Below are 17,635 nucleotides of genomic sequence, written 5' to 3'. Positions count from 1 at the left end.
ATCCCGTGAATGGGATTCCCAATGAGACATCTGCTTTGGTCCATGAACCTTCTTTTGAAGATTTCATCATAGGATCTTAAAGATCGTTGCCTTGCAAATGTTTCTTTTCTTTTGATGATGGAGGTCTTCTAAGATTCTTCATCATGATCAAATTTTTCTTTCATCATGGATGAGGTCCTATACTAGGTATGCTTCTTCTATAAGAATATCTTGAGCTATAACTCTCATGCTCCCATATTCTAGAAGATATTTCTACCCATGCATTTTGGTTTTATTATAAATGCTATATCTCCATGAGTATCTAGAACTCTATGTACATCATGCTTCTAGATTCTAGAGGATGGTTCTAGCCATGCATTATTATTCTATTCCTACATGCTCCTATACTACTCAAAACTTTGAAAGAAGTCTAGAAGTAAAGAGTTTGACCTAGTCATAGTAGAGATCTGGAGGATCTTCCTTCTTTTGCTTCTTTCCTTCTTCTTTCATCTCTTGAGTTATGTGAGCTTCTTCCCTCTTTCTTTTGTTGTCATTGTCCTTCTTAAGCTTAGGACAATTCCTTTTGTAGTGTCCATATTCTTGGCATCCAAAACATTGGATTTTGGACATGTCTTTGTTGTTTGTTCTTCGTGGACCAAACTTGCCAAATTTACCCTTTCTTTTGGCTTATCAAATGCTTGCTCCTTTGATCCCACATCTTCTTTTGCCTTAAGTCTAGTTTCCTTTGTCCTCCATAGAGACCAAATTTCACTGAGAGTGGTTGCTTCCTTCTTGGCATATATGCTTGATGTGAAGTTTCCCCACTCCTCAGGTAAAGCATTGAGTACTACAGTTGTCATTTCTCTCTCAGACATGACTTCCCCAAGTTCTTGAAGTTGATCTCTCATTTCAGAGATTTTCATGAAGTAGGGAGCTATTCCTCCCTTTATTATCTTCATCTTGTACAATTCATTCCTTAGAGATATTACTTCTCCGGTTGTGGATACCAAGAATAGCTCTACTAGCTTATCATAAATTTCTTTCGATGTCTCGAATTTGGAGACATAGGGAATGAGAGAGTCTTTGATTGATTCTATCAGAATCCTTTGGGCTCTTGTCTCATCCTTATTGTACTTGGCTAAGGCTTGAGTCTGTTCCTTAGAAGAGAGTGATATTCCCTTCGGCATGTTCTAGGAGTTCATTCTCATTGAGAAGTAGATCAGTCTTCTTCTTCCATGCAACAAAATTATTGGTACCTACCAATTTATTGTTTTCCTTGCAAAAAGACGTCAATTTATATTCAGAAGGGGACATGTACTTACTTGATAGATTTTGAGATGTAATGGATTTGCTTCCTCCTTGAAGACTTGATGGCTTGTCTTCCCTGGATCTTGATGTTCTTCAAGTTGCCTTCTCCAAGTGGACTTGCTTGATGATGAGATTTGCTTGAAGACTTGTAGCTTGATGTAGGTCCTGCTTCAATCTGCTCTTCTTTGTAGGTGCCTTTATGTAAGGCTCTTCTTCTAGCTTTGTAGACCTCCTTGACGAATGATGAATTGTATACCCTTCTTGTTCTTGAAGTGATTAAGACTTCTAAGTTTCATGCTTCAACTTTGTAGATGCTTCTCCTTGATGAGTGTTCTTGAGTTGCCCTTTCCTTGATGTGTCACCTTAGCTCTAATACCATGTCGAAGAATCTAGGGCAAAGTAGTGTAGTGTGATTCTTCATTACTTGATAACAATTTGTGGAGTCTTTTTACTTTTATTGTTAGCTTAATCTTCTTTTTCTTATTATTAATGCATGTGTTTGTACTTCATCATACTGCTACCAAAACATAAAAACAAGAACACAAGATATTGGCTCTCTGCCAGGGCCAAAACCTCTCTACTCTTGAGAGGAAAAACCTTTCGTGAATTTCTCTTATTAAAGCTTCTATTAATCAGTGCCAAACCCTAGACCCCTAACAAGAGTATCCTCCAAGCACAACTCAAGTCCTTCCTTCTTTTTGCACCTTATTCCCCAGCACTTCTTCTGGCACTTTGTCTTCCAACACTTTGTTCTCCTACTCCTTGATGATAAGTTCTCTTATGTTAAATCTAGAAGAGATGTTTCCTTTTGATCCTTTCGAGCTTCTTCTTCATGTAAGATGGCAGACTTGATGTGGCAGTACTGCAGCCCTAAATTCTCACACGTGTGGGAGTTTACTTGTTGTTGTAGCCTCTTTCCTTCTTCGATTGAGTGACCTTCCTCTTCGCTTGATTGGGAAGCCATATAACCCTTGTTTACTAGCCCAAAACCAAAGAGATATGTCACTGTAATTTTCTATTGTAATGACCGCAGGCAAATCCTTTCTTTCTCGCACATGTGGTTGTGATAACCCTAGAAAACAGTCCCTTTCTCTTCAGCTTCTTTCGCTACCCTAGAAGGCCTCTTCTTCGTCCTTTTCTTAGCCTCTTTTCCGCGAGGATTGTCCCTCCTTTTAGGCTGACTTAATTGACTGCTTGTAGGCCGACTTGAAGAGTAGTCTTCAGATGGTTCTTTGGAGAAGTTTGAATGCTTGAAGGAGCTTCTTTAGCACAGGAGGAGACTTGACTTTGCTTGGAGGTTATCTCTTTGACTTTAGTACATATTTATACAAGGTGTAACATGCCCTTGAGGTCTTCAACCTTTTCTTTTGACTATTTGAATTTTGACTCACCTATAGCACTTTAAATAGTGCTAGACCTATTTCAATCAACAAGAAACTCATTGACATATGTTATAAAAATAATATTTCTTTTCTTGATTAAATACAAGAAGATCGAACCTAGTTACATTTCCTTCAACAGAGGTGGTACATGTGCTAGGTACTTTATAATAAAGTCATTTTATGTTTTAAATGTGACTCCAGGAGAAAAAGTACTAAGTGTTTTTTATTATTAAAGTCACTTTATATTTTAAAAGTGACTTTATGGAAGAAAAAGTGCACAAAGTACAAAACATGTTAAAGTGACTAGGAGTTCTTTAAGTGATGAGAACAACATGAGAAAAGGGGTCAAGAGAGAGAAATGATCTCTACCCTTGATCTAATGAGCTGAGATTTAATCTCAACAATTAGATCTCTATGGTTAGGTTTCTTCTCACTAAGTGAAAACAAAAAGGAAAAGGCAAAAGATTATTGATTATTCTTCTCATGGGATTTTAGGAGAGCGTAGAAGGCAAAGGAGAACTTGAGTAGGAGCAAAGGAGGGAGGTCAAAAATTGCAGGAGGAGGAGAAGCTACAATCAGAAGTTCAAGCCCAAAGTTTCTGCTAAGCTTAGACATGAATCCAGATAATTTCAAGCAAAGAAATCAAACTGTGTTTGCAGAGGTTCAAACCGAGTTTTATGGGTGGAAAACAGACCAAGATTTGAGGAGTAATCTGGTCGAGATTGCAAGAGAAACCAGGCTGAGTTCCCAATTGTTTCCAGCCCGAGTTTTCCGGGTGAGTAAACTAAGAGAATATCAGTATGTCAACGAGTTTCCCAAGGCTCTAGCAGTGCAAAAAATAGAGGCATTCTGGTCAGAATTTGAGGCATGAATTTCCAGGAGAATTTATGCTATATTTGGCTCAGAAATCGAGGCATTGTCAGAGAGTTCATGCATAGAATCTGAGGCAAAAAAATCAGTCTGAGTTACTATGTGGAGGCTCTAATTTCTCTGTAATCTAACAGTGACATCAGCAAACACAAAAAGGGAGATAAGTTGTTTATCTCAGCTATGTATTTATTTTCTCAAGAGCAATTAAAATCCTCTTTAGAACCAGTTTTCCCTTTGAGGGCTTTTCCAAGGTCATTAGACCAAAAATATTGTGTATTTTTTCTGAGTGTGTGCTTGCATTTATTTCTCATATCAGCTAAAACTAAATGGTAGATGTAGCCCAAATGTGTTTCAAATAAATTGCATTCAAAAGTTTTATATCAGACTTACTAGTTTGTGACTGCGGGAATCAAATTTATGCAAAAACCTTGAAACTGTGGAGAGTTGCCAGCTAGCAAAAATTTCTAATTGATATCAGAGCTTGGGAAGCTCTAGATCCGAGAAAGGAACCTTCAAATCTGAGCAAAACCTTCAGCTGATAGAAAAACCAGTAAGCTACCTTCTACTACAAGTCAGTAAACAGTGAATCAAAACGACCTTTAGATACCCATAGATTGGTTGTTGAGAGGGAGTCAAATTTGAGGTTTATAAATTGAGATTTTGTGTTGGTTGAGGGTCACGGCAACTGGTACAAGGGTGGAGGACAGATTGGAGGGGGCAACAAACTTTGGCCCCTAGAAGGAGAGGATGATGCTTTTGTATAAGGAGTTGGAAGTATGTGACATTATATAGAAGATGATGTTGAGGTAGAAGCTAAGAAATACCAAGATGACCAAGCCCGACACCGTGACCTCATACCTTACCAAGATCACTCAAGTAGGAGATGAGTTTGTTACCATGGGAGAGGCTATCCCTGAGGACTCGTTGGTCAAGATAGCACTAAATGGTCTCACCCAGCAGTGGGAAGGATTCATACATGGCCTTGTTGCCAGAGAGCATTTTCTAGACTGGAGGAGGTTGTGGGATGATTTCATCCGAGAGGAGACTAGGAGGAGTGCCAAGAGTAGCAGCCAGAGTGGTGGAGCAAATGGGGAGGAGAATGTTTCCCTTGCAACTAAAGGCAAGAAGAAGAAGCATGGATCCACAAGTGGGGGCAAGTAGCAGAAGTTGGAAGAGAAGTCTGAGAAGGACATGATGAAAGTGAGAAATAAGGATGAAACTGTGGGAAGATGGGTCACTATGCATCTGTGTCCCAAGAAGAAGGGGAAGAAGAAGGATGCAACATCATCAACCAAGGTGGAGGAATTCGCCTCTAGGTTTGATACGGAGTCTGCACTGGTGGTGAACTTAGCCACTAGTGCTATATCCACGAGTGTTTCATTTATAGACAGTGGAGTATCCTGCCATATGACTGGAGTGAGGGAGCACTTTGCGAGTCTTACAGAGGGTGTAGACTTGGATGTGGTGCTTGGAGATAACACTGAGGTCAAAGCAATAGGAATGGGGACTGTATCCTTTGAAAGGGAGTCATTGACACCTCTGAACATGAAGGAAGTCCTTTAAGTATTAGGGTTGATGAGGACCAAATATTGATTTCTTGTATTACGGGCAGGGGATATGTTGTGGTGTTCCAGGATGGACAAGTGTTGATGTATCCCGTGGGATCTAGCATGGCATATACTAGAGTGATTAGTGTCTGTGAGGCGAGACTTTGCAAGTTCATGTTTCAAGCTACAAGTACTATGAGGAGGTCACGGGAGGATGATTGTGTAGAACAACAGGCTCCTACGCAAGGGGCCACAGCTCAAAGTGCAGGACCACTACAAGCCACAAGGGCATCTTTATCAAGGCCACAGGTGTCATGGGATGGAGATGAAGCTCACACACTTGTGTAAGTGACTTCTTCAGGGAAGAGGAAGCCAAGAAGGCTTTATGGTACCTTGAAGGATACACATGAGTCAGCAAAGGAGATCAGACCACTAGAGAGGTTGGGTGGTTATGTGCCGAAACTTGAGAGTAGTGGGTGACAAGATGGTACCAAGGTGTGAACATATCCACTTCAGAGATAAAGTTGGAGTCGTGGGAAACAACTTCCTCGATAAGAGGGAGTGTTGAGAGAAATGGTACCAAGGAAGACTTTCCTAGTGCATTGGCCTTTTTGCCTAGAAAAACATTTTAATAACCTTTTTGTCATGTGACATTACGAGTTTTATTAATGTCATTGGGTAAAGTCACTTTATGAGGTGGTACATGTGCTAAGTATTTTATAAAAGTTACTATATGTTTTAAATGTGACTTTAGGAGAAAAAGTACTATGTGTTTTTTATTATTAAAGTACACAAGGTACAAAACATATTAAAGTGACTAAGAGTTCTTTAAGTGAGGGGGACAACATAAGAAAAGGAGTCAAGAGCATGGAAAATTTTTTGGGCTAATATTCGTAGGTGGGCTAATTTTCAAAGATTTTTCCATAAAAAATATTCGCCAATTTCCATTTTTTATAAAAATGATTCGCCCAAATTTTGCAATATGAAATTATTTTACCTTAAAAATCGCCAACATTATAAAGAGGCTGTGTATAAAATCATTACAAATACATCAATAAACATTTTATAGTTTGCATATTAGGGACTAGTGAGATTCGCCAATGTTTTTAAACTTCAAGATAATTTTCCATCCTTAAAATTTTCCCTGCTCAAGAGAGGGAAATGATCTCTACCCTTGATCCAAAGAGCTGATATTTAGTCTCAGCCATTAGATCTCTAGGGTTAAGTTTCTCCTCACTAAGAGAAAACAGAAAGGAAAAGGCAAAAGATTATTTATTATTATTCTCATGGTATTTGAGGAGAGCATAGGAGGCAGAGAAGGATAGCTCAAGTAGGAGCAAAGGAGGGAGGTCGAAAATTGCAGGAGGAGAAGCAGCTACAGACAGAAAATGAAGCCCGAAATTTCTGCTAAGCTCAGGCACGAATCCCTGATAATTTCGGGCAGCAAAATCAGGCTGTGTTTGCAGAGACTCAGACAGAGTTTTCTGGGTGGGAAACAGGCCAAGATTTGAGGAGGAATCTGGCTGAGATTGCAGGAGAAACCAAGCTGAGTTTCCTAGTGTTTCCAGCCCGAGTTTTCTGGGTGAGTAGGCTGAGATAATAACAGTCTGTCAGCGAGTTTTTCAAGGCTCTAGCAGCACAGAATTTGAGGCATTCTAGTCAGAAGTTGAGGCACGAATTTCCAGGGGAATTTCTGCTATATTTGGCATTGTCAGAGAGTTCGTGCACAGAAATTGAGGTAAAAAAAAACCAGCCTGAGTTTATGACTATGTGGAGACTCTAATTTCTCTGTAATCTGACAGTGACATCAGCAAACACAAAAAAGGAGAGTTGTTTATCTCGGCTGTGTATTTATTTTCTCAAGAGCAATTGAAATCCTCTTTAGAACTGGTTTTCCCCTTGTGGGTTTTTCCAGGGTCATTAGACCAAAAATAGTGTATTTTTTCTGAGTGTGTGCTTGCATTTATTGCTCATATCAGCTGAAACTAAATGGTAGAGGTAGCTAAAATGTGTTTCAAATAAATTGCATTCAAAAAGTTTACATCAGACTTACTAGTTTGGGACTGTGGGAATCAAATTTATGCAAAAACCTTGAAACTGTGGTGAGCTGCCAGCTAGCAAAAATTTCTACGTGTTTACCCATTATAAGAACCCACTCTGAATTGGCCCAAGGGAATGTGAAGAGCATACACCCAATGACAAGTAGCACCAACATAGTCACCAACATCGTCTACAGTGCCAATCAACTCCACAATGGTATCATAGGATCAACTCTAGATAACAATGAATCTACAAATGTAGCTCCAAAACTAAGGCCAACATTTGATATAAGTTTTTGCTTGAGTGGGATGCTGAAGAACAATGGAGAGAGAAAGAATGAACTTCAATTTTGATGTGAAGTCCTATTTTGTCCTTTAGTTTATTTATTCTTAGTGTTGTTTTCTTATTAGCACAGTTATGAAAGCACATGTATTCAAAAGAGTTATTTGTTCAGAAAGCATAGCTTGCTTCTTATGTGGTATAAGGGGTCATAAAGTTATGTTGAAAGGTCATGATTAGAAAGTTATGTTTATAAAGTCATCATTGTAGCGAGTTAGGACAATTTTCCCAACCTTCATCTCACCAAGGCATTGATTAGTACAAGAGACCTCCCTTTTTGTCAAACTGAGTTAGCATTACGAGTGAAGGCATCATTGCTAGCATTTTGCTTCAACCTCCATTCTATTAATCACTTAACACATCTAAATATAAAATTCCGCTTGATAAAATGATTTCATCCTTTGTCAAACTGTGTTAGTATTACGAGTGGAGGCATCATTGCTGGCCATTTGCTTCTACCTCCGTTCTATTAATCACTTATACATCTAAATGTAAAGTTGTGGTTGATAAAGATGATTTCACCCTTTGTATTCTCTTCTCTTGAATTTTGTTTTGTGTTTTCCTTTTCATTTGAGTCAAGTTCACATTGTTGAGCCATTTCATTGTCATCACTCTAAACTAATAACCACAGAGAAAATCATTCTCAACACCATCTCAAAGGCATTCTTGCAAGGTGACACTTGTGTCATTCAAGCCTATAACACGTTCAAGTTGGTGATCTACTGACTAAGATACCCTTCCATCAAAATAAACCCTCCTTATAGATGTATTCATGCATAACAACTTATAATTAACAAGCAATGGATTCTCATAACACATAATGATGTTATAAACATTAACTTGTGCAACATTAACATTAACATTAACTTTTAAACAATGCATCCACATGGAAGGAAATGAAATCCGCATTCCAAAGCAAAAACATAAAAACCACAATCAATGAAGCTACCTTGTTCCCGTAATTGCCATGAACTGTTGGACTTTGTCTCGGTGTCCTCTACCTAGCTTATGCTGCGGGGTAAAAAAGAAAAGTGAGAAAACCCAATGGAAAAGCTCTTCAATTAAGAACTGCAGAATATCACTATTAACAGAAAGAAAAATTCAGCTAAAGTTTACCTTACTACCTTCGTATTGTTGCATCAGCTTTTAGCCCATGATCAAATGTGACTTTGTCTAATTAGACAAACCAACTTACTAATGAGCTTTTTGTCCTAAGTGTAAGATTAAGTGATCAAAGTTGGCTTGGTCTTGAATCTAAAAAATTAGTTAGTTGGCTTGGAGAGTGAAGCGAAGAATGTGGGCAGTTAATGTATAGTCCAGTATAATGGGCAGGCTAGGGTTTTAAGTAGAGTTTGAGTCCCATTTAAAGGGTTGCACTAAGGTTGGAGGTATTGAGTGTTGAGTGTGTGTTCGTGGAGTTGAATTACTATTTTTGTTTTTCTTTGTCATAGTGAATTGTTTGAGTATGTCACAGTGTAGGGCAGACATGGACAAAAATGCAAGTCTGTCCTTGTAGCAGATTTGAGATATGGAAAGAGCATGTCACTGAGTGGAAGAACTGAGTCGTCTCCTGGCACTCAGGTCCCCACTATAAATCTACATGGCTTACGTGTGCATATATTTGTTATCATTGGTATTATTCTCATGCTAAAGAATGGATATTGAGAATGTATTTTATTGCAGTATGTTGTTTATGTTAATGAGTTGTTTTAAAAGTGAAACGCTAAGGTAGAACAATAACCATTCAGCTTATGGGGGACATCGCCAGTGAATTCACCAATATCTCTTTGCAACCAAGAGAAATCATACTATTAAGGATCAGGTACAGGTCATCCTAATTTCTGAACTCAGAGAATTTTTGGAAGAATGCCCAAGGACAATGGGACAAGACAAAAAGAATGCCATTCGTAGATCTGAAGGAAAGAGAAATTGGGAAGACATGTTCTGCATTTGGGAATAAAGTAGGTAGGACACCTCTATGAAAAGATCTGAGAAATCAGACAGATCAAGTAAGGCACAAAGTAATAAGCGAGCTACCTTGGAGTTCCACATTTGAGTACAAGAGGGATAGGAAACCCTAAGTGCAAAAGGATGTACCAACAAAGTATGCAAGAGATAATGGCTGAGAAACCCGACTAGGGATGAGACTAGGACAAGAACAAAATTTTTGACCAGGGATAAGAGAATAATTGTTTATGTTTTTAAGTATAGGCAGCTATATGAAGGGAAATAGATAAATATGGATGCATATGGTTCTTAAGCTTGATTTATCAAAAGCATGTGACTGAGTTAGTTGGCTCTATCTCCAGCTTATGATTCTCTACGTTGGCTTTAATCCACATGTGGTTAAGTGTGTCATGGGGTGTGATTCAACAATCTCAACTGCAGTTCTCTTATATGGATCTTCTTCAGGATTTTTCAAGCCCTCGTAAGGCTTCAGGCAAGGCAGCCATCTCTCACCTTTGCTCCTTTTGGTAGAAGCAGGCCTGAGCCGATTAATACTAACAGCAAAAAGATCTGGGGAAATTGATAGGGTAAAGGTTGGTGGCACACTGTTCCTGCCTCAACTACTTTATGTTGATGATACTTTTTCTAAAAGGTACTCTGCAGAAGGCTCAAAAGATGAAAGAGATTTTGGAACTTTACAACAAGGATACAGATATGTAATTGAATCTTCAGAAGTCTTCTTCGATTCATGATGGAGTAAATGAGGAGACAGCTCAGAATTTGATCAAAATTTTATCTTAATACTAGCAGCAAAGAGATTTGGGGAGATTTCTAGGGTAAAGGTTGGTGCACACTGTTCCTGCCTCAACTACTTTATGTTGATGATTCTTTACTTTTTCTAAAAGGCACTCTGCAGGAGGTTCGAAAGATGAAAGAGATTTGGAACTTTACAACAAGGATACAGATATGTAATTGAATCTTCGGAAGTCTTCTTCTCGATTAAGAAATTGTTCAAAAATTTATCTTATAACCTATTGGAATTCCAAGTATGTTTTATATATCTTGATTTTCTTTTGAAGCCAGATGGACATCAAAAATTTGATTGGAGAGGGCTCCTCGCTAAGATAGAGACAAGAATTAATCACTGGTGTAACAGGTGATTATCCATCAGTGGTCAACTCATGTTAATGAGATCAGTACTGGAAGTAATTCCAGTCTCTTGGCATTCTTTGGCCCATATCCTGAGGGGTGCTATTCAAAGGATTAGAAGGGTGTACCACAGGTTCTTAGGGTCAAGCAATCTGGGAAAAGAAAAGATCTCTTTGGTGAAGTGGGAGGCGTTAGCTAGGCCAAAGGAAGAAGGCAAAGGAAGAAGGCAGATGGGATTGAAGAACATCCATTTTTTGGAGTCTCACTGGAAGCTACAAATCTATGGAGGCTATTAACCAGGGATTATCTAGGGAAGGAAATTTTAGAGGAAAAGCACATCAAGCCTTGTAGTATTATTTATTGGATAAGAAATTCAGGAGAAAATGAAAAAATGTTTCAAATCAGTCGAAGGCTTTGGTTCTTCTGTTTCCAGTCATTGGACAATGTTTATTGTGGAAAGTTGAGAACGGTGAACAGATCGGTTTAGGCTCTGATGCAATGCTGAGGTGTGGTAAGGTGTTTTGACCTGAGGATCTGACTGTATTTCTGGGAGATAGAGGCTTTATGTACTTAAATCACGTAAGCAACCCAGATGCTACTATTGTCTGGTCTAAAGGATGGAAGCAGGCACACAATCTGGAGCTGGTAGAAATACATGTTGATCTGTGGAGAAGCTTTGTTGAAACTCTTCAAAAGGATCATGTACAAGTAAGAGAGAAGCCCAACACCTTAGCCTGGGCTTACAGCAACTCTGGAGATTATTACTCTCCAAGGTTGGATTATAAACAACAGTTTCCTACAAACCCTTATGGCCCTGTCTCGTGATGGAAGGAGATCTGGAAGAAACAGCACTGAAGAAAATCCATATCTTTCTCTGGCTGGCATTAAAGAATAAAGTTTTGACTTGGGCAGCAGTTCAAAGGAGAGGTAGACAGCACATTTTATTACATTAACTCATTTTACTTCATAAAAATAAATTACTTTACTAATTAAAGTAATTGTAAACGTTAAGGGTCAATTAGGCAACTTCCACATGCCTAAACACTTAGGCCTGTGCAGAAGAAACTGCCCGAGCTACTAACATCAACATAAGCTATATAGCTGATTTGCTATAATACTCTGTATACTGGTGGTCTAAAGGTCGAGCTAGGGCTTTCAGTAGAGTTTGAGTCCTATTTAAAAGGTTACATGGGAAATTAGAGGTATTGGGTATGGGCTGTGGATTAAGTTTAGGGTTGATCAGTTGTCAGTGTTACTCTCTGTCGTGGTGCATTGTTGGGTATGTCATAATTAGCATAGGTATGAACAGAACTGTAAATCTGTCCTTGCAACAGAATTGAGATTTGGGAAGGTATATTGTAGGGTGGGTTCAGTCCTGGCGCTAAGGTTCCCACTCTAAATCTGTGTTTTACTGTGACTATTATTGTTATAGCTCTTAAGTTTATGGCTGATTATTCTTAAACTAAAAAACAGACATTTAAAATGAACTGTACTGCAGTATGTTGCTGTTTATGATTAATGAGCTGTGTTTAAGTTAAAATGCTAGAGTTAAAAAATTAAGCATTCAACAATATTTAGCAAGCTAATAAATAGTAAATACTAATGAACATAGAATATAGCAGTATCTCCAATTCAAAATAGTTAAGTCTTCTTTCAAAGGCAATAAATCGGTATTCTTTACAATCCTGGTGATGTCAATGACCCAAGTAGAAATTTATATCAGAATAAGGTCTGAGCTGCCCAGAAGCTGCCAGAATAAGGTATGTATTCTGAATGAATTACATTTTTCCTTGCTAATTCAAAAGTAAACTTTCTTGAACATAATCACGAATATAACAAGATCCATTATCGCATCCAACATTGTTAAAGTCAGAATCAGAGACAGAATAGGCTGAGGGTCAGGCCAGACTTAGATTGGAATCAAACAAAGACAGTTTCTGAACCCCTTTACTAATACATGAAATACGAAAAAATCTCACACACAAACGTTTTATGGTTTGGGGGGATCACTTATATAACAATGTTTAAGGGTTTGTGGGGATGGAGCAGGGTGAGGAGGTTTGTGGGTTAATTTTCTTTTTAATTACTTTGTGTACCGGATTTTTGCTGCAGCTGTACCCAGACCAGTTTGGTATGAAACAACTGGAACAGACCGGTTTGGCCAGTTCCATATGGAACTGGTTGCCGAACAGGTTCAGCAGCCAATTAAGGGGCTTTAGGATTATTTTTCCATTTCAATACATTATGCGGCAGAATTTTTTCACAGCCAAGCCCAAAACAGTTCACTATGGAACCAGTTGGATCAGTCTGTTTGACTAGTTTCGTATGGAACTAGTGCCAAAATAGTTTAGGGGCCCATTCAAGGGGTTTTAGGGACAAACTGGTAGAACTAACCAATTCCAATTCAGATGGTTTTTAAAACACTGATTGCATCATAAATTGTGCCCCCTTAAATTGTTAAAGGAAATGGCACTCCTTGATGGCCAACAACCAAAACTATATTGGTGTAGATAAGTAAAAATAAGACCAGCATAGATGCATCTTAACTCCAGAACTATCATGTGCTGAGAGGAATCAAATACCTCGAGGAGCAAACATGCCCTCAAGTTTTTCCAATCTTAAAAAAAAAAAAAAAAAAATCACCTGGAAGGACTTGATCCCTCTCCACACAAATGGATCTACACTGGTTCTTGATGTGTGTGTGTGTGCGTGTGTCAAGTTTCAACTCCATGTTGAGAATAGAAGGAATTAGCCATCTCCCTCATCGTAAGCAGCAGGTTGCACACCATTGAAATGTTTTAACAGTAAGAAATATTTTACATTAAATTGTTATATATATATACATATTAAGGTGGGCATTGATGTTGACAAAATGTAGCTTCAGCAAGAACTTTTTGCACAGGTTCAGCAGGAACATACAAAAACTGGTTCAAGACATTCTTTAATGACCACTTAGTAAAAGTGGGAAATAATTTCGTCTTGTAATTTTGCCTGAAAAAATAAAAATAAAAAAGTGAGTGTATAAAAATAAAAAAGTGTCTTATGTTATGAAGTCAATTAATCTTAAGAATCTAAATGAAATGTGACATCTTACAAAGATTAGTACTTAATCTTAGCCTATGTTGGACGGATAACCCAGGGGTGGGATTCTCGAACTGGTCCTGAGTTCCTGTCCCCAAGAATCGGGTTCTAGGACGGGGGCCTCCCAGAAAAACCCTCAAGAACCAGGTTCTTCTCATAAGAACCCAGTACTCCACAAATGGGTGATGGGTTCTTTCATTGAAAAGGGTGCACCGAACCCCGTCTTTGGGTGCGTGGAAGGTTCTCTGATGGCGGGAGGCAATAAAAAAGGTTTTTTTATCAATTAAAAAATCATTATTTTGACTTATAACCCGTCTCTCGACCCAACAACCACATTGCAATGGTTTCATCTCTCACGATGGCATAGCAGCACAAGTCTCTCACAGCGTCGTTTTGGTGATTCGGCGGTGCAGCAGCACGGGTCTACCGTCTCTCACGAAGACGCAAAGTTTGGTCACTGGTGATTGCACAAGTCTTTGGAGTTTGGTGATTGCACACTGCACGGGCGTTTGGACCATGGCCAACCCCTATCTACATGTCTACATGTGCCAAACGAATAATAAGTTGATTGGTTTATAAATGGTTATTATTATAAATTAAGATGCTTACATATTCTCATTTCGTAAATTTCAAAAAATATGTTTAAGATAAAACTCAGAAATCCTTTCCACATTCCATAAAAGAAACATGATAATACCGATAGAACCCAGCTTGATTTTATTTGTATTAATTTAGTTTATCAGCTCAAAGAAAATTTTTGGAGGTCTCGGGTCATCAATAAATTTGGTAAATGGTAGCGAACAAAGTGCCTTTGTCAAAATAACAAACATTAACTTTTGTGCTTTGACCTTCCTTATAACATTTTTTCTCAGAAATTGATGTTTATTTACTGTGTTCTTTGATTAAACTTCAGTCTTTTCATGAGTGTCACACTGTAGGACCATTGAGTCACTTTTTACTAAATAAAAAGTTAAATTTTATTATTTTACACAATGTTGCATGCTAGATATAAATAAAAAATGTGAGCAACTGCATGGATGTTGTACAGTATTGTACAGCATCCATGCAGTTGCTCAGATTTTTTATTCATATCTAGTTGCTCAATTTAATTATTTATGTGGCCTGAGTTTACAAGTTTTATGTGGCAGGTTTTGCTCATGTTGCAACTTAGGATATATAGCTTTGTGCTTGCAACCTTTCAAATTTTTAACTTTCTAATGTCTTTATTTTGAAATTCTCAGATTTGGCATTTTTGTTAATTTCCAAAATCAAGAATGTCTTCATCAAATCCACAATATCCACTCTGGAAATATGTGGAAAGGGAAAAACCTCCAAAAGGTGTTGGGGGACAGCAACAATAAAATGCAATTTCTGTCAACTTGAATGGAAAGGGAGTTATACCAGAGTTACAACTCATTTTATGAAGATAACAATGAAGGGTGTTGATGCTTGCACTGAAGAACCAGATGATCCCACTAGACTCCTTAGTGCACAAAAAGAGCAACAAAGAGTTGATGGTAAGACAAGCAAGCCAATCTCCCAGCCATGTCGTAATGTTGATGAAAATGATGACTCCAATGAAGAAGATATATCATCTGATGATGAAGTTCAAATTGGTAATGAGCATGTGCCATCTAAAGCATCAAAAAGCAATACCAGTGATGCATGCAAGAAGCCTCAACTTGCTAGCATTTATGACATTTTTGATGTGAAAAGTAAGGAGGGTGTTGATCTTGCAATAGCAAGATTTTTTCTTGCATGTGGCATTCCCTTCAATGCAGCTCGTTCACCCTATTTTGAGCAAATGGTGCATGCTATTAATGATGGACCTCCAAGGTATAAAGCATCTGGTTATGAGAAGCTCTGAACTATGTTGGTGGATAAGGAGAAAACCCGTCTTGAGAAGACAATGGGACCCTTGAAAGCATCTTGGAGTGTAAATGGATGCTCATTTGTCATGGATTGATGGATTGCTTGTAAGAATCATCCATTGATAAACATCATTGTCTCTTCCCTATTTAGCCCTTATTTTCTTAGGGCCATTGATTGTTCTGGTCAAGAAAAGAACATTGTTCTTGAAAGACCAACTATGTGATGTCATTGCAGAGGTGGACGCATCCAATGTTGTTCAAATTATTACTGATGCAACTCCATTGTGTAAAGCAACAAGGGCAATAGTTCAAAAGGAGTACAAGTTAGTGACAAGTTTCAACTTTCAAGTTTGATTTATTTTATATTTAAATTACATAAATTGCAATTTTAATTTTGATTACAAGTTTGATTTGTTTTCTAATTTTTATCAATAAACATTTTTATTTATTAATATTTTAATTTTGTCCTTCATGTACCTAGCATATTTTTTGGACACAATGTGCAGTGCATTCTTTGATTAATGCATTGAAGAAAATTGGGAAAATTGAATGGATTCGAGCATTAATTGAAATTGGCCGCAAAATTCAAATGTTTATATGCAATCATCATCAATCACAAGCCATTTACCGCAAGCATGGCAAAACGGAGCTTCTTAAACCAGTAGATAATAGATTTGCAAGTTACTACATTTTACTTAGGCAGCTTGTGGAGATGGAGGAGGCTTTATTTGCCACAGTTGTCAATGACATGTGGGGCCAATGGAGGCTATCTACCTCAGATGCAGCTTTGGAGGTGAAGAGGTTGATTTTGGATGATCAATTTGGGTTGATGCCAAATTTGTTGTGGAATTTATAGAAACAATTTGTGATACGATCCACTATGCAAACACAGATGGTCCATGTTTAGGCGAGATTTATAAGAACATGGACTCCATGTGTGAGAGGATCCAAACCATCACAAATAGGAAGGATCCTACTTTATGGCCACAACTAAAAAAATTTATACATGGGCAGTGGAAAAAACTGAACACCCCTCTTCATATGGCAACTTATGCAGTTAATCCTAAATGGTATGATCCCACAATAGGAAGGAGGCCTTCTTCCCAATATAGAGAGGTGTTCAAAGGATTGTTGACCATTGTCAAGAGAATTTATGGTTGTACAAAAGAAGTCTTTGAAATATGATGTCAGTTTGCACAATTTTCATGTGGTCAAGGTGTCTATGGTTCACATGCAACTTTGGCCGATAGACGCAAGAAGAAGAATCCAATTGATTGGTGGTGGCTTCATGGTGTTGATGCTCCAAAGTTGCAGCAATTTGCCATACAGTTACTCGGACAGGTAGCTAGTTTGAAGTTCCTCATCTTATTTCTCAATTTCAGAATTTCTGTATTAAATTTTCATTTTAGTTTTTTCTTTTAAATTTTTAAATTTTAATTAATTTAATGGGCTTCCCCTAACATTCCTGGTAGCTAGTTACTCATCTTGCGAGAAGAATTGGAGTACTTATGCCTTTATCCATTCAGTAAAGAGAAATAGGTTGGCCTCAAAGAAGACAAAGAACTTAGTGTACATTCATAGCACACTTCATCTCGAAAAGACCCTGGGTACAAGGAGGGTCCTTTCAAGAGATGAGACCAATACACAAATGATGTTATGTGTGTGGATGAGGAGATACAACCAGATGGCCTTGTTGAGCTACCTCTAATTGCTATGGATGACCAAGAGCCTCAAGATGAGAGTGATTCCTACCTAGAGAGCATCTTCACTAAATACCTGCGTGATGTTGATGACATGGCTTGAGGAAGCCATTGTTCAATGTTTTGAAATTTCCTAGTTCATGTTTGGAGATGCCTTAAGGCAAATTTTGAATGTAGTATGACAATGGACATATATCATGATTCTTATTAATATGTAAACTCCAATTTGCACTTGACATCAAACTAGAAATTCAAAATTTCAACGTGAAGTTCAATGATGTGCATGTTTAAATCTTTAAAGTTTAGACCATAAATATTTTATTTTTCTTGTTTAAAGTTGGAAAATATACAAGTTCATATATAATATAATTTATAAAATATATATATGTAAAAAAAAAAAAATATATATATATATATATATA

General features: G+C 37.8%; 1 protein-coding gene across 3 annotated transcripts in view; it reads right to left on the bottom strand.

The window, feature by feature from the left end:
- Positions 1 to 17,635, bottom strand: part of LOC149153417 (defective in cullin neddylation protein) — a 268,362-nt gene that overhangs the window by 237,683 nt on the left and 13,044 nt on the right. For all 3 annotated transcript variants that reach the window (XM_089439789.1, XM_089439788.1, XM_089439787.1), the window contains exon 2: positions 8,415 to 8,476. In XM_089439789.1, coding sequence (XP_089295915.1) covers positions 8,415 to 8,476 — 62 coding nt within the window. The remainder of the gene's footprint in view (positions 1 to 8,414; positions 8,477 to 17,635) is intronic.

Source organism: Pinus tabuliformis, chromosome 9, assembly GCF_031772625.1.
Source record: "Pinus tabuliformis cultivar Carrire ecotype Pingquan chromosome 9, CPIR1, whole genome shotgun sequence".
In the NCBI taxonomy this organism is placed as follows: Eukaryota; Viridiplantae; Streptophyta; class Pinopsida; order Pinales; family Pinaceae; genus Pinus; species Pinus tabuliformis.
Note: the sequence above shows the minus strand (reverse complement) of the source record. Positions and strands in the feature narration are given on the sequence as shown.